Below are 24,482 nucleotides of genomic sequence, written 5' to 3'. Positions count from 1 at the left end.
TAGCGTCTATAATTACGCCCATTTTACAGATGAGGAAAACTGAGGCTAGAGAGGTGATGTCACTTGGGTGAGGTCACATGGCCAGAAAGGGGAGGAGCCAGGATTTGAACCCAGAAGTGAGACTCAGGGATGTGTGTTGTGAACCACACCCACCACGTACCACTGATTCTAAGACGCATGCTTTTTCACCTTTTAGCATCTCCGAACTGGAACTGCGTGTATATGATCAAGGCGTCTCAGACTGCGCCAAGCAACGTGCATAAAAGACATTTGAAATCCTGAGCGCCACAGCTGGCATGCAGCAAGCGCTTAATTATTGCAAACAGTAGGTGTAATTACTGTGATTCCTAACACAGCCAGGCCACTTGTCCAATCGCAGCTGGCCCGGCTGCCCGGCGTGGGGAGGCGGAGCAGGGGAGGAGAACTAGCGCTCTCCTGCTCCCCTGGTGCACGGGTCACCACGCGCATCACCGGACACCCGGGCCTTGCTTCGCTGTCCCTGAACCAGGCGGGCCGGGACTCCTGCCAGCTCCGCCAGACAGAAGGAGACACTGAGGCTCAGACGGGAGGTGGCGCCATCGGGGGAGCGTGACTCGGGCAGGGCCCGCCCCGTGCCGCGCACCCTCCCCGGCCCACGCGCGCACCTGGCCAGGGCCGCCTGCAGCTCCTCCTCCTTGCGGCCCAGCTGCCCCCGCAGCTCCTCCGCCCTCTGCTGCTGCTCCGCCATCTGCTCCTGCAGCTCCGAGCTCTCGCCGTCCAGGCGCCGCTTCAGCTTCTCCAGCTCCTGGCGATTCTTCTCCTCCTTCCGCAGGCGGTCTGCGGGCGGCAGGGCGGGCTGGGCTCCAGACCCCCGCTCCAGACCCCCGCTCCCCGCTCCAGACCCCGCTCCCCGCTCCAGACCCCCGCTCCAGACCCCCCACTCCCCGCTCCAGACCCCCGCTCCAGACCCCCGCTCCCCGCTCCAGACCCCCGCTCCAGACCCCCGCTCCCCGCTCCAGACCCCCGCTCCAGACCCACGCTCCAGACCCCCGCTCCCCGCTCCAGACCCACGCTCCAGACCCCCGCTCCCCGCTCCGCAGAGCCCATGGCCCACCGCCTGCAAGGCTGAGCTCAGCCTCCCCCCCCCCCCCTTTTTTTTTGAAGCAATCTCACTGTGTCGCCTGGGCTAGAGTGCCATGGTGTCAGCCTAGCTCACTGCAGCCTCCAACTCCTGGGCTCAAGAGATCCTCCTGCCTCAGCCTCCCCGGTGGCCAGGACTACAGGTGCATGCCACCATGCCTGGCTAACTTTTCTGTTTTTAGTAGAGACAGGGTGGGTCTCCCTCTTGCTCAGGCTAGTCTCGAACTCCTGACCTCAAACGATCCTCCCGCCTCGGCCTCCCAGAGTGCTAGGATTACAGGCGTGAGCCACCATGCTCAGCCTTCCTTTCTATATTTTATTTTATTTTATTTATTATTTTATTTTATTATTTTATTTTATTTTATTTTATTTTATTATTTTATTTTATTTTATTTTATTTTATTTTATTTTATTTTATTGTTTTTGAGACAGAGTCTCACTCTGTTGCCCAGGCTAGAGTGCCATGGCATCAACCTAGCTCATGGCAACCTCAAACTCCTGGGCTCAAGCAATCCTGCTGCCTCAGCCTCCCGAGTAGCTGGGACTACAGGCATGCACCACCATGCCCGGCTAATTTTTTCTATATGTATTAGTTGGCCAATTAATTTCTTTCTATTTTTATTTTTATTTTTTTATTTTTTTATTTTTTGAGACAAAGTCTTGCTTTGTTGCCCAGGCTAGAGTGAATCCTGTGGCATCAGCCCAGCTCACAGCAACCTCAAACTCCTGGGCTCAAGCAATCCTCCTGCCTCAGCCTCCCGAGTAGCTGGGACTACAAGCATGCGCCACCATGCCCGGCTAATTTTTTCTATATATATTAGTTGGCCAATTAATTTCTTTCTATTTATAGTAGAGACGGGGTCTCGCTCTTGCTCAGGCTGGTTTCGAACTCCTGACCTCGAGCAATCCTCCCGCCTTGGCCTCCCAGAGTGCTCGGATTACAGGCGTGAGCCACCACGCCCGGCCCCTTTCTCTTTCTGATTCTAAGTCAACCACAAGGGATGGAGAGATACAAGGTGTGTCTGAAACGGTTAGGGGACCATCAGATGGAAAGACAGTGAGCATCACCCACGGCACCAAGCGGGGAGGAAGACTCGGAATTAGCAACACAAGAACGTAGGAGCCGGGAGGACACTCAGTCTGGCCTGAGCCTTCTTTCCGATCCCATTTAGCGGAGGTGGCCACCGAGGCCCCACAGCACGTGGAGCTTGCCCGAGGCCCCGCCACGGCGCGCACGGTCCCTGTCCCCCGGCAGGTGGGCGATGCTCACCCTCCATGTCCGCAATCATGGCCTCGTACTTGAGTCGCAGCTTATTGAGGCTCTTGATCTTCTCTTCCTCCTCGGCTGCCTGGGACGAGAACTCTGCCAAACGTTCCTCTAGTAGCCTCCGCTCCTGAGGGAGGGTGGCGGGGCACGGTCAGGGGCGGCCGCCGCCTCACCTGCAGGTCCCCGTGTCCCTCCCACCTGGGTTCCTCCTCATCCTCGCCCTTCTCTGATGCTCCTCTCATCTCGCCCCTCTTCTTCCCGCTCCCTGGGCTGGACAGACTCACCCCACCCCACCCGTTCCCACCCGTAACTGCAGCGTGGTCACCCCACTACTGTAACTACACCCCTCATTCACGCCCCTGGCGGACGTGGAGGTCAATTTCAACCCGTCATTTGCTATTGCGACCACTACCGCGACAAACATCCCCGCACTCCTGCTGCGTTAGTGTGTGCATTTCGGACGCTTGCTGCCACTCAAAGCATGGTTCCCGGACGAGCGGCGTTGGCATCCAACGGGAGCCTTCCAGAATCCTGAATCTGAATCTGCATTTTTGCAAACTCCCCATGCGAGTCACGTGCATGCTAGAGTTTGAGAAGTGTTCACCTCAAACAGTACTTTTCAGACTGTGCGTGGTTTTTGGATTCGCACTATGCTTTTTTTTTTTTTGAGACAGAGTCTCGCTCTGTTGCCCAGGCTAGAGTGAGTGCCGTGGTGTCAGCCTAGCTCACAGCAACCTCAATCTCCTGGGCTCAAGCGATCCTCCTGCCTCAGCCTCTCGAGTAGCTGGGACTACAGGCATGCGCCACCGTGCCCGGCTGAGTTTTTCTATGTATATTAGTTGTCCAATTAATTTCTTTCTATTTATAGTAGAGATGTTGGCCAATTAATTTCTTTCTATTTATAGTAGAGACGGGGTCTCACTCTTGCTCAGGCTGGTTTTGAACTCCTGACCTTGAGCAGTCCTCCTGCCTTGGCCTCCCAGAGTGCTAGGATTACAGGCGTGAGCCACCGCGCCCGGCCCGCACTATGTTTAAAAATGATGAAATAGGATGGATCAGAGCAGAATAGAAAATGTTGGACCAGTATGGCAGCCCGGCTCACTGTTTATAACTCCTCACTCTCTTTCTGTAATACCATTACACATGTATGCCCTCTGTCGTGTGGCTTTGTAGAGTCTCCCACGAAAGTCAGTGGAATGGAAGTCCCTGTCCCACGACATTGGCTGTAGCCACGTGACTTGTTTTGGCTGATGGAATGCTGGTGGGTGTGGTGCTAGCTGGGGTTTGAAAGTGCTCGGGAGTCTGGCCTGGCCTTTGCACTTCTAACTGACACCACAAAAGCGCAGGGCCTAGGTTGCCTCTGACCCCATGATTACACCCCAGCCTGGGGCTAAGCCTAGCCCCCACCCGTAGACTCATGGGGAAAATGTTGCTGCCGTGAGCTGCTGGGATTTGGGGGGATGTTTGTTACGCAGCATTACCGCCCCAAAGACCTAACACGTGCAGCGAGGGTAAGAAGTGCTTTGTGAAACTCCTGACTCAGTTGTGTGTGTGTGCGTGTTTGTACCTACGCTGAGTCCCGGCGTACAATATATTCGTTCCTGTGCATCAGGGTCAAGAAAGACTGTGCTCTACGGTGGTGCTATCTGATAGAACTTTCTGGAATGATGAAAATGTTCTATATCTGCATTGTTTAATACAGCAGCCACTAGCCACATGTGGCTATTGAGCACTTGACATATGGCTAGTGAGACTGAGGACTTAAATTTTCAATTTTATGTTGATTATCATTTATTTATTTATTTATTTTTGGAGACAGAGTTTTGTTCTGTTGCCCAGGCTAGAGTGCATGGCGTCAGCCTAGCTCACAGCAACCTCAAACTCCTGGGCTCAAGTGATCCTCCTGCCTCAGCCTTCCGAGTAGCTGGGACTACTCAGTGCACGCCATGGCGCCTGGCTAACTTTTCTATTTTTAGTAGAGATGGGGTCTCACTGTTGCCTGGTGTGGTCTCAAACTCCTGAGCTCAAGGGGTCCTCCCACTTGGCTTTCCAGAGTGCTAGGATTACAAGTGTGAGCCACCGCACCCAGTCTAACGATCATATGTTTAAACGGGCACCTGTATGTAGCTAGTGGCTATTATATTGCACAGTGTCACTCTACGACACACACGTATAAGTGGAATTCTTGGGTCACTTGCAACACCCAACCTCAACTTTATTGGAGATCACCAAGTCACTCTCCAAGGCAGCTGACACGACTTACACTCCACCGGCAGGACAGAAGGACACCATGGCTCTGTGTCCTCACCGACTCGTGGTGCCCACCAACTTACATGTGTGCTGAGTACGAAAGGCGATTGTAATTCTCATGGCCCCGATAACCAATGACCCAGTGTCTATTTTCATGCTTTGATTTGCCACTCACTCTGGGGACTGCCTGCTCCTAGTCTTCGCCCATCTCTCTATTGCCTGTTCCTAGTCTTCGCCCATCTCTCTATTGCCTGTTCCTAGTCTTCGCCCATCTCTCTATTGGCTGTTCCTAGTCTTCGCCCATCTCTCTATTGGCTGTTCCTAGTCTTCGCCCATCTCTCTATTGGCTGTTCCTAGTCTTCGCCCATCTCTCTATTGGCTGTTCCTAGTCTTCGCCCATCTCTCTATTGGCTGTTCCTAGTCTTCGCCCATCTCTCTATTGCCTGTTCCTAGTCTTCGCCCATCTCTCTATTGCCTGTTCCTAGTCTTCGCCCATCTCTCTATTGGCTGTTCCTAGTCTTCGCCCATCTCTCTATTGCCTGTTCCTAGTCTTCGCCCATCTCTCTATTGGCTGTTCGGCTCTTGCCCGTTGACTTCTACGACACGATGCCAATTCTCTAGCCATTTGGCTGCTGTTGCCATGCCCCCCCCCCTGCTGCCCCCCATCCCCCCGCCCTGCCAGCGCAGCCCTTCCCCCTCCCGGCTGCCCCGGCCCTGACCTTGCTCAGCTTGGCGTTCTGGTCCTCCAGGAGCAGCAGGTCCTCCTCGAACTTCTTCAGCTTGGCCTCCGTCGTCACCTTCTCCAGCTGCAGCTTCTGCCGCGCCCCCTCCTCCGCCTCCAGGTGGGTCTCCAGCTCCTGGGGTGGGGGGAGGGGGAGGAGTGAGGACCCCCAGGCCGGGGGCTGGGGCTGATGGGGCAGGCTGGAGGGAGGGACGGACCCCTGAGGCTTGTGCTCAAATAGGTCCACACCCTGGGTGAGGCTGCAGAGGATCAAACCCTCGCTGGCCTTCCCTCACTGGCATTTCAACTAGCTCAACAAGCACTTATTGAGTGCCTAATGTATACCAGGCACCGTTTTAGGCACCGATCGCTAGATAAAAATCCTTATCCTTGTGGACATTACGTTCTTGTGTGTGGGTTGAGGGGGGGACGTGTCATAAATAAACGTCGTGAACAGACCATATACACGTGGACAGTCCACTGTGGCGTCACGGGCACACCGGAAATCAAGATTCCATAATACGCGCCGCCTTGCCTTGACGTTGGGGACAAGTGGGGCGGCCTCATACCACCCACCTGCGCGTCCTCATACCCGCTCTGCTCCACAGATAAGGCCCCCCAGCCGAGTAACCTTCCCTACCGAGGGGACCAGGCACAGTGTCAACTTATCCCTAAGGAACACGCTTCGCTTCCCCGACGGCCCACAGATTTATTGAAACTAGCCAATCACATCGTCCCGCAGCGAGCACATCCTTGTCTCCACCTGTCGCTACTGCAAAGCCCACGGCCCACGTGTCCACTCTCGTGGCTTCCGTGGCGTGGTGTCTGCCCGCTGCGGGCTGCGAGTATTTGTGACATTCAATAAGCTAGATTAACACACAACTGAGCTCTGGAAATGTGACTGAGGAACTGGATCTTCTCTTGTATTTAATTTGATTTATTTTCAATTTAAAACGAGACGCTCAGTCACTGGAAGGCTTTTAAGTATGTCTGGAACAACTCGGGTGTGTGAGTCCAACTTTTTAAACTGTAGAAGTTAGGAAACAGAAATACAGATCAAATATTTCCAGTGAAAACTTAGCATCTGAATTGAGAGGTGCTATAGTGTAAAATACACACTGGATTTTGAAGAGGAACCAGGAGAGGGCAGCCTGCCTGTGAATGAGGCCGGAATATGGAGAGAGGCAGAGTACTGGGGATATCACTTGAACGCCTGGATCCAGCCATACCTGAAGCTGATCCGTTTTAGAGTCTCCTATTATTTGAACAAAAAACATATTCTTCTTGCTGAAGTCATTTAGAATAGTTTTTTGAAAACTCGTGGTCTAAAGAGACATGGTCAGCAGAAGCAAAGGTAGGTAAGGTAGACAAGGGCCCTGGGGGTGGCCTGGGGGCCAGACCTGTATGTGCTGCTGCAGCCTCCTCTTCTCGGTTTGCAGCTGGCGGCTGCACTCCTCCTCCTCGCCCATGCGAGCCTCCAGCTCCGACACCACCAGCTCCAGCTCCTGCTTGCGGGCTGCCAGCCGCTCTCGAGTCTCCTCCGCCTCCGCGCACAGCTCCGCCTCCGCCCGCAGCTGCTCGGCCAGGCGGGCGCGCTCCTCTTCCAGCTGGGGCGGGGTGGGAGGCCCGTCAGAAGGCAGGGCGGCCCATCCTTCCTGCCCCTGGACTCGCTCTGCCCCACCCCCACCCAGGCCTCTGGGGCAGGAGCGAGGGGTGGGACACGCCGGCCCCCAACCTGCTCCCCTGCGGGCCCCCATCTCAGAATGACCCCACGTCTCCCCGGCCACTGAGTCAGACTCCTGGGTGCTCTCCTCTCTCGCCTCCCAGAGCCCATCAGCCCCCAGCCCTGTCCCTCGCTGGCCTCCCCCCCTGGACTCTCTCCAGCCTCCTCCCCAACCCACGCAGCCTCCAGCCTCTCTTCTCCTAGTCCAGCTTCCAAATGACCTCGGGGGTCTTTCTACCATCTCACACTTCATTTAATACTCCTACACCTAGAAATTCAACTAGGGGAAGCAATTCAGGAAAAGCCAACAGAAAAATGTTCAAGAAGGGGGTTTGCTCCATTGTTTTAAGTTAGCAAAAATACTGGAAACAGCTAAAAGTCCACTGCCTACGTACTATAGCCTACGTGCCACAGCCTGGCGTCCCCACATCGCCCCCAAATCCCACAGCCCAGACCCTGAGCGTCCTGGCTCTGCAGGACTCCTCCACCCCTACCCCACTCGTACCCTGGCTGCACCCCCAGTGCCCTGACCCACATCAAACAGTCCCAACCCCTGCCCGGCCCCCACCCCACGACGGGCTGGCTAGGCCAGAAGCCCCGCCCCTCACACCCTGGCTCCACCCAAGGCCCCGCCCCTCATGCCCCGGCCCCGCCCCTCACCTGTGCCACGCGGCCCTGGAGCTCGCCCACTTCGCGGGCGCTCTGCTGCTGCAACTCCTGCACTTTCTGCAGCTCCTGGGCCCGCGCCTGCAGCACCTCGTCCTGCCGCGTCACCTGCAGCAGTGGCTTCACCTGGAGAAGGGTGACGGGTGGTGGAATGGCTGGCTCCCAAGTTGGGGGCCCACCTGGCCCAGAGACTAAGACCTCGCACTCCCAGTGGGGCTTGAGTTCTTGAGTTCCAATCCCAGCTCCTCCTACTACTACTAGTGTGGCTTCGCCTTGACAACAGCCCCTGCTTCCCAGGGGTTTCCAATTAAATGAGTTACCACTTGCAAAGAGCCCAGAACAGTGACAGGTACACAGCAAGCGCCACTAAATACATTAATTTTTTTCCCCTTTTTGTTTAAAGGGACCCTCTGCATCCAAGAGCTACTGTGGCTGTTGCTATGCTGTGAGGCATGCTTTTAATTAATTTTATTAATTTTATTGTTTTTTGCCATAGAGACTTTCTTTCCTATTTGTGGACGGTATTTCTGAAGGCTCTTTGTCCAAGGCCCTCAGCAAGAGATGTGCTTTCTAGGCTGCAGTGACCGGGACACACACGTACCTGACACAAATGTGTCACAAAACCACCTGCCCCCTTGCCGAGTGGAATCCGCTCTGACAATTTCCATTCCATCGTTTTCTGCACAACTCCCTCCGCTTGCTGCTTTTCCACCCTGCCCACTTCTGTGTCTATTCTATTAGCCCTTTTCTGCCCTAATTCATGGCATTTGCCCCAGGTGTGGCTTTATGTTTATTCATCGAATTCATGAATGGGTGCCCGTCCGGCCACGCCCCACCCTCAACCTGCAAGACCTAGGGTGGGCAAACTTTGTCTTCAAGGGCCAGCTGGGGACCGGGCACAGTGGCTCACGCCTGTAATCCTAGCACTCTGGGAAGCCGAGGCGGGCGGATTGCTCGAGGTCAGGAGTTCGAAACCAGCCTGAGCAAGTGCAGACCCCGTCTCTACTATAAATAGAAAGAAATTAATTGGCCAACTAATATATATAGAAAAAATTAGCCAGGCATGGTAGCGCATGCCTGTAGTCCCAGCTACTTGGGAGGCTGAGGCAGCAGGATCGCTTGAGCCCAGGAGTTGGAGGTTGCTGTGAGCTAGGCTGACGCCATGGCACTCATTCTAGCCTGGGCAATAAAGCGAGACTCTGTCTCAAAAAAAAAAAAAAAAAGGGCCATCTGGGATGTATTTGGGACTTGGCAGGCCACACGGCCTCTGGCTCCCTACTCTACTTAGTCCCTGTAATGCAGACATAGCTGCAAGACGATCCACCCTGAACCAATGGGCTTTTACAAACACAGTCCCCTGGCCGGTGGGCCACAGCGTGCCACTTCCTGTCTCGGGCCGTGGGCTCCGTGGCAGCAGGACCTAGTCTGCTTCTATTCACCATTCATCGCCAGCCCCTATGAAAGGTCTTGGCGCCTAGTAGGTGTTCAGTTAACACTGGCTTGGAGCGGCAGGCTGATTTCTCAGCCATCGTGTTCAGAATTCCATTGAACAGCTGTGTTTTTGCCCCCAAATCTCCACCCTCCTTTCGTCTCTCCAGCTTCCCGTTCGGGGAACACCTGGCTGCTGAGCTCAAGGGGGGCCTGATGGCTCTTTGCCCCTCTGCCTTGGGTGGCATGTGACGCCGGCCCAGCACATCTGATGTGCACTGGGATGGTCACACGACCCCAGCTGGGCCAACCAGAGTGAACCCTGGGAATCTGGCCGGAGCTCCGCCACGAGAGGAGACCGAACCGGCCGAGCTGGTGGCTCACGTCCGTACGTGCTGGTGGCCCCGGCACGGGGAGCCTTGGCTGGCAATTGTCGCGGGAGAAAAGCAAACAGGAGACGGAGAACGCCGGACAGTGACGTTACTGTGTGGACATCTGTGCAGTAAAGGGTGGGCTCAGCAGGGCTGGGTTGTCCCAACCCCGCATGTTCCAAAGAAAGGACTCTGGATTGGAAAGGCTATTCAATGCCTGCTGTGAGCCTGGACAGACCCCTGGGAGAGAACCTCTAGGCCCTTGGAACGTCCTGCCTGGGACTGTCTGTCTACCTGGGGCGTGGGCCACGCAGGACGGTCTCTGCCGACACCCTGAGGCACGCTGGCGCCTGGGGCCATGCTCTGTCACTTTGACCTCTGCAGCGGCGTCATGCCTACGTGGCCAACCCCCAACAAAAACCCTGACCACCGAGGCCTGGGGGGGCTTCCCTGGCCGGCAACACTCTCGCCTGTTGTCACACATCGTCGCCGCGGAAATAAGCACTGTCCCCACAGCTCCATGGGAGAGGACAGCTGGAAGGGCGCGCCTGGGCTCTGCCTTGTGCACTTTTTTTTTTTTTTTTTTTTTGAGACAGAGTCTCGATTTGTTGCCCAGGCTAGAGTGAGTGCCGTGGCGTCAGCCTAGCTCACAGCAACCTCACACTCCTGGGCTCAAGCGATCCTCCTGCCTCAGCCTCCCAAGTAGCTGGGACTACAGGCATGCGCCACCATGCCCGGCTAATTTTTTCTATATATATTAGTTGGCCAATTAGTTTCTTTTTTTATTTATAGTAGAGATGGGGTCTCAATCTTGCTCAGGCTGGTTTCGAACTCCTGACCTCAAGCAATCCGCCCCCCTCGGCCTCCCAGAGTGCCAGGATTACAGGCGCGAGCCGCCGCGCCCAGCCTGCCTTGTGCACTTTTTACCTTTGCTCACTGCAATCTGTGATAAACTGTGACCGCGAGTGCAGCAGCTGCCCTACGTTCCGTGGGTCCTTCCAGAGAACCCCCAACCTGCGGGGGGTCTCAGCGACCCCTCCCTCAGCCCGGGCTGCAGCCCCACCTCCACCTGTCTTGTATCTTTTTATCCATGTGGGTTTGAGTCACACTTTTTTTTTTTGGTCACCTCCTACCTAAAGAATCCCACCCGGCTAACGAAGGTCGGGCTGCTCGGCCCCATTCTACAGATGCAGAAAACTGAGGCCCAGACAGAGGAAGTGGCTTGCCCGAGCAGCCCAGGCCCCACGGCCCTGTCCCTGCTGCCCTCACCTTGGTGAACAGCCGCCACCACTGCCAGTGCCTGAGCTTGAGGTAGGCGGCGCAGTTCCGCTGCATGACCCGCAGGGCGCTCTGCTGCTGCTGCCGCTTCTGGAAGGCCCTGCGCGGGGAGGCAGGCAGAGGGAGAGTGGGGTTTCTGGCCCCCCAGGGCCTGTCCCTTCCGCGAGGGAGCCGAAGTCCTTTCACTTAGCCATTATTAGATGCCTGCTGTGTGCGGCACCATTCTATTATTGGCAGATCCTGCTGTGTTCGGCTTGTTAGTCCTCTTGCCCCCGACCCCCTGGCCTGTCCCACGGCCCCAGCCCTCGTTCAGGCCCCAGCCTCCCCCACCTGGGCCCTCACCCAGCCTCCTCCCAGCCTCTAGCCTCTAGCCTCTCTTCTCGGTCCCTCCCCGACATGCCTCCAGGGGTCTTCCTGCACCCAGAGCTGGCCCGGCCCTCCCCAGCACCCTGGACAAGGCTCCCGCCCCTCAGCCTGGTGTTTGGGGCGTCCTTTCCTGCCACTGTCTACTCTCTGAGCCACTTCTAAGGAGGAGGAGGGAGATTTCCACAAACTTCCTGCCTTCCTGGAACGTGCCCGGCGCCTGCGGCACAGGGCCTTCGCACAAGCCGCGTCTCCTGCCTGGAACACCCTTCCCGTCCCCCGCATGCGCCTGCTCCCAGCGTGCCTGGGGGCGCCCTGGCCTGCAGCAGGGCCTCCTAAGGACACCTCTGTGGCCCCCATCCACGCGCCTCAGCCGGACTGCGGCTCTGTGCCCGACTGCGGCCCCTCCAGGGCCTGGCCGGGTGGGCGAACGGCCGGCCTGGGCTTTCCGTGTTAGCTCTGACAGCCCTGCGTCCTGGGAAACCCGGTCCCAGGCAGACTGGGGTGACGGGTCACCCTGTGGCCGAGTCCGGCTCCTCTGTGCTGCCAACGTCACCCAGCACGGGGCCTGGTCCGCAGGGGCCCCGGGGGCTGCAGAGCTAAGACTCCCAGGCGGCCCGCGCTCCGCCCACCTGCTTCTCGGCCCTTCCACTGACTGGCAGGCCCGGACACTGGGCCATCTGGTCAGCCCCTCCCCGACCCAGCCTCCGCCCCGGAGACGGCCCGGCCCCCCACCTGCGGGCCAGGTATCCCCGGGCAGCTGCCTGGAAGGACACGATGATGTCGGTGACTTTCAGGTCCCGCTCCTCTTCCAGCTGGGCCAGGACCCCCGCCCGGAAGAAGATCTTGCTCTGTCCCACGCGGTAGAGGTTGGGGTCCAGATCCAGGGCCTGGATCTGTAAGGGGTGGGGGAGGGGTGATGAGGGAGGGGTGATGGGGGAGGGGTGATAGGGAGGGGTGGTGAGGAAGGGGTGGTGGGGGAGGGGTGATGTGGGAGGGATGATGGGGGAGGGGTGGTGAGGAAGGGGTGATGAGGGAGGGGTGATGAGGGAGGGGTGAAGAGGGAGGGGTAATGGGGGAGGGGTGATGAGGGATGGGTGATGAGGGAGGGGTGTTGGGGAGGGGTGTTGGGGAGGGGTGATGGGGGAGGGTGATGGGGGAGGGATGGTGAGGGGGGACATCCCAGCCCCCCCCCTGCGTGCAGCGCACCCCAGGCCCCGCCCACACGCACCATCTTCTCACAGGCCTGCTTCCCGTCCATGAAGCCCTTGGGGATGGCGTTAGGCGTCAGGATCTCGTACCTGCGGCGGGCGGGGAGGGGTGGGAGGGAGAGATGCAGCAGACTGTCACTGAGTACCTGCCCTGGGCCAGGCGCTGGGCTCAGAGCGACAAACAGCAGAACAAAACGATGACAATAACAAGAACAGTCACAAAAGCTAACAACATTCCAGCATTAATCCCTCCACCAAGGACAGCGCCACCGACAACAAACGCTCCCATCCTCACACGCTGGCTACGGGCGTCCCATTGCACCGTCACCACGATTCACCCAGCATGGAAACGGGAGAACGTCCACAATAGCCGCCGGTGTCCTCCACGCGTGTTCCATGCCAGGCCCGAGCTATGGGCCTTTAGCATCTCTGACAAATTTCTGAGTGCCACTCGGAATAAAACAATGCATTTCATAGATGCACGTGTGTCCCTCTGCAGAGCCTCTGGCCACCGCGCCTCCTCCCTGGATCCTGACATTTCACGTAACATGATAACGTAGGTGGCACGTGCCCCAGACACACATACCACGCGTGTCGCGTATATGACATGCATTATTTTACGATCGGTGTAGATATGGATATACGTGCGTGCTCGTCAGTTTCTCAGTCACCTGCAGTTCCTAGTTCAGGGGGTTGGGGGTGGGGCCCCAAAATTTGCTCATTTGACAAGCTCCCAGGGGATGTTGAGACAGGTGGCCCAGGAATGCTCTTTCTTTCCTTTTTTTTTTTTTTTTATTTTTTGAGACAGAGTCTCATTTTATTGTCCAGACTAGAGTGCCGTGGTGTCAGCCTAGCTCACAGCAACCTCCATCTCCTGGCTCAAGCGATCCTCCTGCCTCAGCCTCCCGAGTAGTTTGGACTACAGGCATGCGCCACCATGCCCGGCTGATTTTTTCTATATATTTTTAGTTGTCTGGCTAATTTCTTTCTATTTTTTTTTTTTTTAGTAGAGATGGGGTCTTGCTCTTGCTCAGGCTGGTTTCGAACTCCTGACCTTGAGCGATCCTTTCGCCTCAGCCTCCCAGGGTGCTGGGACTACAGGCGTGAGCTCATTAGACTTTGGCATGTTGTGTTCTCTCCTGTTCTACCGCGTTTGTTAAGAGGAGCGGGTTGCAACATGCTGAAGCGATTTCATGGTCCTGATTTGGGGACCGCCACCCTAAATGTCCGCAGCAAAGGGCGCCAGCCCCCCAGCGTGCCGTGTGCTTGCTCTCAGCAGCGCATCCAGTGGGCTGATGGTGTCCCATAACCCAGAGGAGGAAACTGAGGCTCAGCAGAGTGAGTCACTTGCTCCAAGTCCCCCAGCTCAGAATAGCAATTCCAATGCAAGCCTGGTGGCTTCCAGCCTGGAGCCCCGCCCCACCCTGCCCCGCCCCGCCGTCCCGCCCCGCCCCGCTCACCGCTGCCGGAACTCCTGGAAGAGGATGCGGTTGGGGAAGCCCTGGCGACAGATGCGGATGCCCTCCAGGACGCCGTTGCATCGCAGCTGGTCCAGCACCAGCCTGGGCTCCAGCTTCCCAGCCTGGAAAGAGCGCACAGACACGCAGGGTCAGCGGTGGCCACACGGGGGCGCCACTTGCCAGCACAAATGGTTCAATCTTGGCCATTTTGCTGTGATTTACTGAGCACCTACTACATGCCAGGCACTGTTCTAGGCACTGGGGAGACACCAATGCTCAGCCAGGCTCAACTGCTTGCCCCGGGGAGCTGAAAGTTCGGTGGGACAAGCTGACGATAATTTTTTTTTTTGAGACAGAGTCTCGCTTTGTTGCCCAGGCTAGAGTCAGTGCCATGGCGTCAGCCTGGCTCACAGCAACCTCAAACTCCTGGGCTCAAGCCATCCTCCTGCCTCAGCCTCCCGAGTAGCTGAGACTACAGGCATGCGCCACCATGCCTGGCTCATTTTTTCTATATATATTAGTTGGTCAATTAATTTCTTTCTATTTTTAGTAGAGACGGGGTCTCGCTCTTGCTCAGGCTGGTTTTGAACTCCTGACCTCGAGCAATCCGTCCGCCTCGGCCTCCCAGAGTGCTAGGATTACAGGCGTGAGCCACTGCGCCCGGCCTTGACAATAATATTAATAGAAGTCAAGCTGCCACTATTAACTGTCCAGAGTAGAGACGAAACGATAAGTGCCGAGGGGGAAGGATCTGCGGGAGGCAGGGTGGGCAGGGCTGGATTTGCACACAGGAGAGCCGGCAAAAGGCCGCACTGAGACATGAATATGTGACCAAAGCCCCCAAATGAGCATTTTTGGTGGTTAGCTTTTGTTGCCTTTTCTTTTTTCAGCAGTAACACACAAATGGCAAAGATCTAAACAGCACAGAAATGCAAATGACACATGCCGCTATTTTATCTGCCACCAAGAAAGAAAAGGAAGGCTTGCGATCAAACTCTGCCAGGCGACGGACTGTAGGCCACATCCTGACTTCAGAGATGCTAGCAGCGTGCAGAAATGTCGGCCCTGGGCTGGGCATGGTGGCTCACGCCTGTAATCCTAGCTCTCTGGGAGGCTGAGGCGGGCGGATTGCTCGAGTTCAGGAGTTCGAAACCAGCCTGAGCAAGAGCGAGACCCCGCCTCTACTATAAATAGAAAGAAATTAATTGGCCAACTAAAAATATATACAAAAAAATTAGCCAGGCATGGTGGCGCATGCCTGTAGTCCCAGCTACTCGGGAGGCTGAGGCAGGAGGATCGCTTGAGCCCAGGAGTTTGAGGTTGCTGTGAGCTAGGCTGACACCACAGCACTCACTCTAGCCTGTGCAACAAATCGAGACTCTGTCTCAAAAAAAAAAAAGAAATGTCGGCCCCGGATTTGATAAAATATGGAATTTGCAGACATGAGAAACCAGAAACACACATACAGACCCACCCAACAACCACAGCTAAGCCATCACCTCCTCCAGGGAGCCTTCCCTGACTTCGCTGACCAGATCAAGCCCCAAGTGACACTTGCCACCCCCACAAATGCAACCGGACATTCATTTTGGACGGTTAGTTGAGTGTCTGTGCCCCCGATTAGACTGAGCTCTGCAGGCCGGGGCTGGCCGTGCTTTCCTCTGCCACGTGTCCCCGGCCTCGTGTCACCTGCCACAGCAGGCGCTCGATACATTTAGGTCACGTGATGAATGAATTCCCCAATGGGGCACTGAGCCCAGGAACAGAAGCAACCTGCTCAAAGTCCCACGGCCAACCGCAGGGGGTGCTGGAATCAGACGTGGCCCCAGCCAACCCCAGACTGTCACCCACTGCCAGAGCCACCCTGCCCGGCCCCCGCTGGGTCACTCACCCTCTTCTCATGGTTGGGGACAATGCAGCGGACAAAACTGGGGTTGGTGTTGCTGAGTGTGGCCATGAGGCGGCTCAGGGACTCCTTGTAGAGCTGTCCCACCGTCCGGAACATGCCCCGGCGGGGGCGGCCACCCGGTGGGCCGTCCCCAAGGCTGCTCACCTGTTCCAGCCCCACGATGCCTTCCACTATGGGGGGAGGAAACAGACACACAGAGAGAGGGGGGCCAGGGGTCATCTTTAGGGAGCCGGCTTGGTCAAAGGTCAAGGGTCTTGTTGTTTATAGGACCTGGCACTTTACATATGAAAGCCCTCACACAGCCTGTCAGGTGGGTCTCATCGGCCCCTTTGGACGGATGGGCAAACTAGGAGACTGCTGCAGGCCACACAGCCTAGAAACTGAAGGTCCAGGACTAGCAGCCAGGCCGCAGGAGCCCTCCCGAGCCCTGGTGGTTGGCCCCTGTTCTCCCGGAGGACACGATCTCTGTTTGCCTTACTAATAAATGATGACGATGATAACGATGACAGCAAATGTTTAACTAGCACTTAGACTCTTCTAGGCACTGCTCAAAATCATGTACACGCAGCGGCTTCATAAGCCTATAAGAATCATTCCCATTTTACAGATGAGGAAACTGAGGCACTGAGAGGGAAAAACAGTGGTAACAAACCCAGCCCAGGTGCATTTTAGGAAGCTGAAACATATTAAAAGCTGTAATAACGTCTTGCCTTTATGTGCAATAAAAGCACTAAACACAGTGAACTGCCTGCACGTTACCCATTTTTCCAGACAGGCTGGATCTCACGGTAGCTCTGTTCTCTCTGTCGCCCCTTGGTGGCGCCACTTCAGCTAGTGAAAAACCCCCACTCTTTCCTTCCGGATTGGTCTCGAATCCTGCCAGGTTTCTTAGGAACCAGCAGCTGCAGCCGGGGCAGAATCTGATGTCCTGCAAAACTCAGCCCCCCTAACTGGCATCAGCTTTCAACTGGATAATCTGCGCCCAGGGCAGGGCCTGGCGCCCAGTGGGACACAAATGCGACATTTTTCTCCCCAGGCTCAACACTCTCCCTTATCCCACATTCCCAGTGATTTTTGAAATGACAATTATTATTTATTAAGTTCTTTTATCATTATCATGTATTATTTTTTAAAAATATGGAACAGCTCGCAAAGTTGTGTGTCATCCTTGTGCAGGGGCCGTACTAATTTTCTCTGTATTGTTTCAATTCTAGTATTGGAAGCGAGCGCCGTTTATTAAGTTCTCATAGCTCAGATAAGAGCCAAGGTTCTGGGACCTGGGTTCAAATCCCGGCTCTGCCACTTACTGGCAGTGTGACATTACCGGCAAGTTACCTAATATCTCTGTGCCTCAGTTTCCCCATTTGTACAACGGGGGTAACAGCACTAACACCTCCCTTATGAGGTTGTTTGGGGGTTTCTGGGTGTCAAAAATTATAAAACAAGCTCGACACAGGGAATGGCACGTAGTAAGTGCTCAGAAAACACCAGCCGACGTCATGGCAGGTATCTGTGCTTTTACACGAGGCTTGGCTGGAAGAAAGGGTTCTGCTGCTATAGAGTCTGGGAGCTGCTGAGGGGGACAGAGAGACCCCGCATCGAGGCGGGAAGGGACAGAGGTTCAAGACCAGGGTCCCACCCAACAGGCCCGCCCGCCTCACGCGGCAGCCTCACCCATCTTCGCAGAGGCACCCACCCCCTGACGCAGACACGGCAGAGCCAAACCTCCCTGCGCTTCCTGGAGCCGCCGGCGGGAAGGAGTCAAGGAAAGAGAACTGCTGGAAGCCCCCGTGTTCTGGGGAGCGGGGACAGGTGAGGGGGGCGGAGGGGAGATGGCAGGGAGATGGCGAGGAGAGATGCATGAGAAGAGAGGGAGGAGAGAAGGTGGCAGGAAGAAAAAAAGGAGACAGTTATTAGTCAACAGCACAGGGCAAAGCAGGAGGGGAAAACTGAACCGTGGCCGTGAACTTTTAAAGTCCCGTTCACCTTCGTATCTACCCACTGACAGCATCAATGTTGGCTGAAAGGACAAATGTCTTCTGTGAAAATGTAGTGCAAGGAAAAAAAATATATCTCTCTCCCTAGAGGGTGTATCCCTTTTTGCTCTGGCTGCCAGGAAGCTCAAGCACTAAATTGATGCTCTCAGCCCAGTTGTTTTTACCTTTCAGAAGAGAGCTTATTTCATTTACCTTTTCCCTTGGGTGGCCAGGATGCTGGGCCCCAAACTCTGGGCTAAAAGAAGCTGTAGTAGAGACTGATACGAAAACGGCCCCGATTCCCCACTCTTCTGTCTTCACACCCTTTGCCTGTGACCTGAAGCTCCATGAATCCGGGCTGGCCTGTGACTAGCTTTGTTTAGGAGAACTGTGGAGGAAGGTGCCACTGTGCTAGCTCTAAGCTTAAGGTTCAGGGGTTCCACTTCCTCTCTTGGAACCCTTAGAGAGACAGGCACATGTGGAGTGGCACAAATGAGGGATCACAGGGTGGGGCGTTGGCACCATGTCCATGAAGTTTTAAAGATATGGGTAGATTTTTAGTCTGGAGATGATTCTCACAGCAGAATCTTGTTCTTTTCCTGAACATCAAACACTGCTTTTCTTTTTCTTTTCTTTTCTTTTTTTTGAGACAGAGCCTCACTTTGTTGCCCAGGCTAGAGTGAGTGCCGTGTCGTCAGCCTAGCTCACAGCAACCTCAAACTCCTGGGCTCAAGCGATCCTCCTGCCTCAGCCTCCCGAGTAGCTGGGACTACAGGCATGCGCCACCATGCCTGGCTCATTTTTTGTATATATATTTTTAGTTGGTCAATTAATTTCTATTTTTAGTAGAGATGGGGTCTCGCTCAGGCTGGTTTCAAACTCCTGACCTTGAGCAATCCTCCCGCCTCGGCCTCCCAGAGTGCTAGGATTACAGGCGTGAGCCACCGTGCCCGGCCAAACACTGCTTTTCAATCCCTCTTGTGTAAACTATATGAGACACAAAAATCAAACTTCTCTCTCTAACATCAGCTCACGAGGTCAAGCACTGCTTGCTCTTTTGCTCTATGAGTTTGTTTTGGGAACCACTCATCTTGCTCATTTTCTTTTCTTGCCTAATTGCATAGGCGGGTGCTTTTACACCTACCCTTTTCACTACAAAACAAGATTAAGGCAAACTGACAAATGTCAGAAACCTGAAATCTAGAAAAACTAAGATGCTGGTTTTGCCAGTTTTATAAAACCATTTCTCCAACTTTCTCTGAGGATGAGGGTAGCAGACAAGTCTTAGAAAATATCAGGGGTTCTAGCACAGGGCATTTGGCTCTTCTGCCTGTGCTTCCTAGAACCATCAGTCCTAAAGGCCTGATAAAGTTACAAGGGCCTCGCTGGAGCCAGAAAGTGGCCCCAAAACCACATCTTGGCCTGTCGCTCTTTTCCTCTTCCCTGGTGGCTTTCAGGGGCTTTGTGAGGCAGCAAAGAAAGCAAAGCCTAAAAGTTGACTAACCTGCGTAATATCACCATTCTCAGGTCTCTTATTATTTTTCAGTAGAATCTCTTAATTTTTAGGGAACACATGCCATCTACAAATAACAAGTTTACCTTTTTTTTTGGGGGGGGGGGACATAGTCTCGCTTTGTTGCCCAGGCTAGAGTGAGTGCCATGGCGTCAGCCTAGCTCACAGCAACCTCAATCTCCTGGGCTCAAGCAATCCTACCACCTCAGCCTCCCGAGTAGCTGGGACTACAGGCATGCGCCACCATGCCCGGCTAATTTTTTCTATATATTTTTAGTTGGCCAATTAATTTCTTTCTATTTATAGTAGAGACGGGGTCTCTCGCTCTTGCTTGCTCAGGCTGGTTTTGAACTCCTGACCTCAAGCAATCTGCCCGCTTCAGAAGTTTACCTTTTTTTAAAAAAAAAATTCATATGCTTATTTTTTTTCCAGTCTGATTGCATAGGCTAGTATTGCTAAAAACAATGTTCAGCAGCAGCGCTGACAGTGGGCATCCTTGTCTGGTTTCTGACTAAGGGGGAGTGTTTTATCCTCGAGTACGCTGCTGGCTTGGGATGTCACTCAATCCCTCTGCCCACCCCGGATCAGAAATATTATTTGGGAGGCCGTCTGTTCCGGGTCTGAGCACACAACTCCGGTTCAGACCGCGGCCTCCCAAACAGAGGTGCTGGTGCTGCAGGTTGGGAGGAGGGATGCCCGGACCGCCAAGGCCGGGCTGGGGAAGCCGGGCCTCACCGTCTTTCCAGATCTCCGCCGTCAGCCGGTCTGTGCTTTGGTGAAGCAGGGCTGCAACGTTGTCATTCAGAGGGTCCATGTTTTTCATCAGCCACTCGTTGGCCTTGTAGTCGACCTGGATGAAGCCGGGCAGAGGCGGTGACAGCTTGCAGGGCACAGGTTTCCCAAGGAGCCTCCCTCCCCCCAGGGCTCTGAGCCGCCCAGAACCCGGCCTCGCCACGGACGGGGGCGTTGCTGTCACCTTGTGTCCATATCCTGAACTGCACCCGGGCCAGCATGGGCCCCCTTTCTCCTCCTACTCCCAGATGTCCCCTGCCCTCCTCCTGAGCTCCTCCCAGACCAGGGTCCTCCTGCTCACTCTGCTCCCCCCCCCCCACCGGGCCCCTCGCCATTCCTCGAACACGCAGGCTCACTCGCACCTGCGGGTTTTAGCCCTGCGGTTCCCGCCACCTGGTGTTCCCTTACTGTGGATGCTCACACCATATCCCGGCCACCCCGTGGGGCCCACCCCCAGACAGGGGTCCCGAGAGCAGCGCCCAGGCCTGGCTCGTGGCCTAACTCACGACCTAGCACGGGGCTGGGCACACGAGGACCCGTTTCTGCCTTCATGTTGCTGTCCCCTCTGCCTGGAGAGCCCCTCCCGCCTGCACCCTCGCTCCCTGGCCGCCCGCTACTCGTCCTGAGACCCGGGGTGGGCCACTACCACCCACGGCCAGACCCCGCTGCCACCTCTTTGTGTGAATGCTCTGATTGGAATGCAGCCTCCACTGATGTCTTCGTTTTGCGCTGCGACAGAATCGTGTAGCTGTGACAGAGACCGTCTGGCCCGCAGAGCCGAAGCCATGTACTACCTGGCCCTTTACGAGAAACGTTTGCTGACCCTTGATTCAGATTTCAGGATATGGACACAAGGTGAGCATCATTTTATGCCCCGGCATTGCTCCTCTGGCTCTACCCTTAGCTGCCCCCATTAAAACACCTATCGGCCTTATATCCTGGTGGTCTGGATCTGTCTCCCTCTCAGATAAGGAACTTTATGAGGACAGAAACCACGTCTGACTCATGTCCCCAGCTTTGCTCAGCACTGAGCTGGGCACACAAAAGGCCTTTGGACATGCTTGCTGACTGAGTGAATAAAATGTGCATAGTTTTCTTCCTGGTGAACTCCTACCCATCCCTCAAAACCCACTGCAAATGTCCCCTCCTTGAGTAAGGTTGTGCTGATCCCATCAGACAGAGTCCTCACCCCTCAGGCTCCCTGCCCTGTTTGTCTGGACATCAGGGGGCCCCTGATCCCCCCCCACATTTCGATCCCCAATCATACCCATGTGCCCCAGGGCTGGCCCCCAGTCCCCACCTTGCCCGCGTAGTGCAAGACACTGAAGTCGGCCTGATCCCGCAGGTGCCTGGGCCGCTGGAACTTGGGGTGGCCGCCCTGCTCCTGGGCCACCTTCTCCACGAACGACTTGTCTGTCGCCTTCGGGAACCAGCACTCCTCGTCCAGCAGGGCCAGCAGCCCGGGCGGGTTGGCCTGGGCATTCGTGAGCGGGGACAGCAAGTAAGACCCCCGACGAGGGGCGCTCACGCTGCTGCTGACGTCTAGTCTTGTAAGTCACACAGGGACAAGCCACCAAAGCGCGACGCCCATAGCCAGAGTGGGAGCCCAGGGCCGGCACGTGCTGGGCACGGCGGGCCTAGGGGGCAGGGGCGTCCTCCTCCTCGGGGGCCGCGGGGAGCCTGCGCCCGGCGGGTGGGGACCGGGCAAGGGCACACGGCCAGCCGAGGGGGCGGCTTTGAGGGCGGGGCCTCGGCTCACCGGCCGCTCGATGAGGTCGATGCAGGGCTGCAGGTCGAGGCCGAAGTCCAGGAAGGTCCAGGGGATGCCCTCGCGCTGGTACTCCTCCTGCTCCAGCACGAACATGGTGTGGTTGAACAGCTGCTGCAGCTTCTCGTTGGTGTAGTTGATGCACAGCTGCTCGAAGGAGTTCAGCTGCCGGGGACAGAGGACACGGTGAGTGGGGGACAGAGGGGGCCGCAGAGACGGAGAGAGAGAGAGAGAGAAACAGGCCAGGGTGCAGGAGCCCCGAACCCCCACCCAGCCGGCGCGGGGGGCGGACCTGGAAGATCTCGAAGCCGGCGATGTCCAGGATGCCCAGGAAGGAGGCGCCCTGCCGGGGGCTGCGGTCCAGGGCGCGGTTGAGACGCAGGACGAGCCAGCGGAAGAGGCGCTCGTAGGTGGCTTTGGCCAGGGCCTCCAGCGCGAAGTCAGCCTGCGGGGCAGGGCGCACGGTGAGGGCGCAGCCAGGAGACGGGGGTGGCGTGGACAGGGCGGGGTGGGGTGCCTCTGTGCGTCGCCCTCTTAATCATGAATGCCACCAAGAACAAGGACACGAACAACAGTCGAGCGTTCCTGAAGTCCTACTGTGTGCCAGGTACCGTGGGAAGTGCCCAGGCCACGTTAGCTCACGAAAGGAGTCCTCCTCCCGCCCCTGAAATCAACTTCTATAGCACAGAGGTTAACAGCATGGTCTCAGGAGCCAAAGAACCTGGGTTCGAATCCCAGCTCTACCACTTATGAGGCTGTGTGACCTCAGGCATGCGAATAAGCCTCTCTGTGCCTCAGTGTCTTCATCTGTAAAATGGGGCCTGACATAGTTCCCCAGATGAGAACTCCTCTTCTCCCCACTGTCTACTTCATCCTCAGCCTTCAGTGCCCAGCTGAGGCCTCTGCCCAAAAGCAGGATTCTGGAAACCTCCCTGGCCTGTGTTCATTATGCTCCTCCCTCACTGCCACCACCCTGGTTCAGCCACCATCACTGCTTGCCTGGGCTACGGCCATGGCCTTCTCATGTCTCCCTGCCTCTACCTGTGCCCCTGGGCCCAATTGTCTGCCCAGCAGCCAGGAGATCTTTCTACAAACGATAAACGGAATCAAGTCGCTCCCTGGCTTAAAGCCTTAACTGGCCTCCCGTGTACTTTGGATAAAACTCACCTCCTTACCGTGGCCCCTAAGACCTTGTGTGATCTGTCCCCTGCTGAGATCTCTGATCGCAGCTTCAACTGCCCTGTCGCTTGCTCCCTAGCCTCCCTCACTCTCTTCGTCCTCCCAACTTGCCAAGCTTGTTCTGGCCCCAGGCCGTTCGCATTCACTGTCTCTTCTGCCTTGAGTCACCTCAAACTCCGCCTCCCTAGGGAAGACTTTCCCAACCGCTCAAACCTCCTCCTTCAAACAAGCTGTCACTGTCTACAAGTGTCCTGTTCATCTATCTTCTTTAATATCTGTGTCCCTATTATAACTTGATTGCTTTGATTACTGCTTTTATTTTATTTTGAGTGGAAACATAAGATTACTGCTTTTATTTTCAGCACCTCGACCAGAGCCCATAACTTGAGCAGGCACTCAGCAGAAGTCTGTTGAGTGAGAAAAATGGCATAAACAGTTGAAAGATCCCGGACCAGGGTACCTGGCCGCCGCCAGCCCCGCCTACCTGTTCCTTGGTCTGGGCTTTCTGCACGTAGTCTCGGCCAACTTTGATGCGAGGGGTGAGCAGGGCGCGGGAGAAATCTGTCACCCCCAGTCCCAGGAGGCGGCAGAGCTTCTGTGCGGCTGAGGGCGAGAGGCAGCAAGGTCCGATCAGCAACGGGAACGGGCACCGGCTGAGGAGTGGGGGAGAGGGCGCCACCCCCCCACCGCTGGGGGGACAGAGATGGCCCCGGCGTTTCCACCAGATGCAGCCCAAGTCCTGAGAGTGTGTCCATGCTCTGGCCCAGCAACTGTCTCTCTAGGAAGCAGAGTTGGCCAAAACAACCCTGGACATGAGCAAAGACCACGCTGCGAGGATGTTCCTAACGGTGTTGTTTATAGTGGGGAAAACCAGGAAATAACCTGAGTGCCCAGCAAGGAGGGATTGGTTATTCAACTGAATAAATGTCCTGCAGTCACTAAAAATCACCCCGGGAGCTCATTACACAGTACACGCAAGATGTGTGGATTTCACAACATGCACATTTCGCTTCAAATAAAAAAAGCAACTCCAACTATTGGATGGCAGTTAACGATATGCAGGATGAAGCGTGTAGGTGGGAACTACACTGGTGTCTGCAACTTAGAAATACACCCAAAAATACAATGGGTGAAAAGATACGCAATAAAGCAAGTGTAGTAAAATATTAACAATAGCATTCGTAATAAAATGTTGGGGGGGGGGAAGCTATTGGAATAGGCATTCCTGGAGGTGGCCAAACACAAAGTCAATATTTAAAAAAACTAATTGTTCTTCTACATTGTGGAAAAGAGGAAAAAAATTTTAAATACCAACAAATAAAAAGACACCATTTATAATAACAACAGGAGTAAAAAGTCTAGGGTGGAATTCTTTGGTACATACAGAAAGATACGTTTCTAAATAAATCCTTTTGGTTTTTCTGTACATTTGAAAATTTTTACAAGAAAATATAGCAAAAAAGGTTATACTGGAAAATACTGAATGAA

General features: G+C 55.4%; 1 protein-coding gene and 1 pseudogene across 1 annotated transcript in view; both read right to left on the bottom strand.

The window, feature by feature from the left end:
* The window catches only part of MYH14 (myosin heavy chain 14), an 82,052-nt gene that overhangs the window by 27,167 nt on the left and 30,403 nt on the right, over window positions 1–24,482 (bottom strand). Inside the window, exons 12-27 of the mRNA XM_075993239.1 lie at window positions 23,479–23,597; window positions 22,108–22,260; window positions 21,807–21,980; window positions 21,348–21,521; window positions 19,991–20,105; window positions 17,463–17,561; window positions 15,749–15,936; window positions 13,858–13,979; window positions 12,418–12,487; window positions 11,922–12,082; window positions 10,815–10,923; window positions 7,741–7,872; window positions 6,758–6,964; window positions 5,356–5,493; window positions 2,390–2,513; window positions 645–816 (exon numbers count right to left, since the gene is read on the bottom strand). Of these exons, the coding sequence (XP_075849354.1) occupies window positions 645–816; window positions 2,390–2,513; window positions 5,356–5,493; window positions 6,758–6,964; window positions 7,741–7,872; window positions 10,815–10,923; window positions 11,922–12,082; window positions 12,418–12,487; window positions 13,858–13,979; window positions 15,749–15,936; window positions 17,463–17,561; window positions 19,991–20,105; window positions 21,348–21,521; window positions 21,807–21,980; window positions 22,108–22,260; window positions 23,479–23,597 (2,257 nt within the window). The remainder of the gene's footprint in view (window positions 1–644; window positions 817–2,389; window positions 2,514–5,355; window positions 5,494–6,757; window positions 6,965–7,740; window positions 7,873–10,814; window positions 10,924–11,921; window positions 12,083–12,417; window positions 12,488–13,857; window positions 13,980–15,748; window positions 15,937–17,462; window positions 17,562–19,990; window positions 20,106–21,347; window positions 21,522–21,806; window positions 21,981–22,107; window positions 22,261–23,478; window positions 23,598–24,482) is intronic.
* LOC142861450 (uncharacterized) lies at window positions 16,898–16,997 on the bottom strand (annotated as a pseudogene).

The sequence above is a fragment of the Microcebus murinus genome, chromosome 16 (assembly GCF_040939455.1).
Source record: "Microcebus murinus isolate Inina chromosome 16, M.murinus_Inina_mat1.0, whole genome shotgun sequence".
NCBI lineage: Eukaryota > Metazoa > Chordata > Mammalia > Primates > Cheirogaleidae > Microcebus > Microcebus murinus.
The sequence above is the reverse complement of the archived record's forward strand: the minus strand, read 5'-3'. Positions and strand labels throughout refer to the sequence as shown.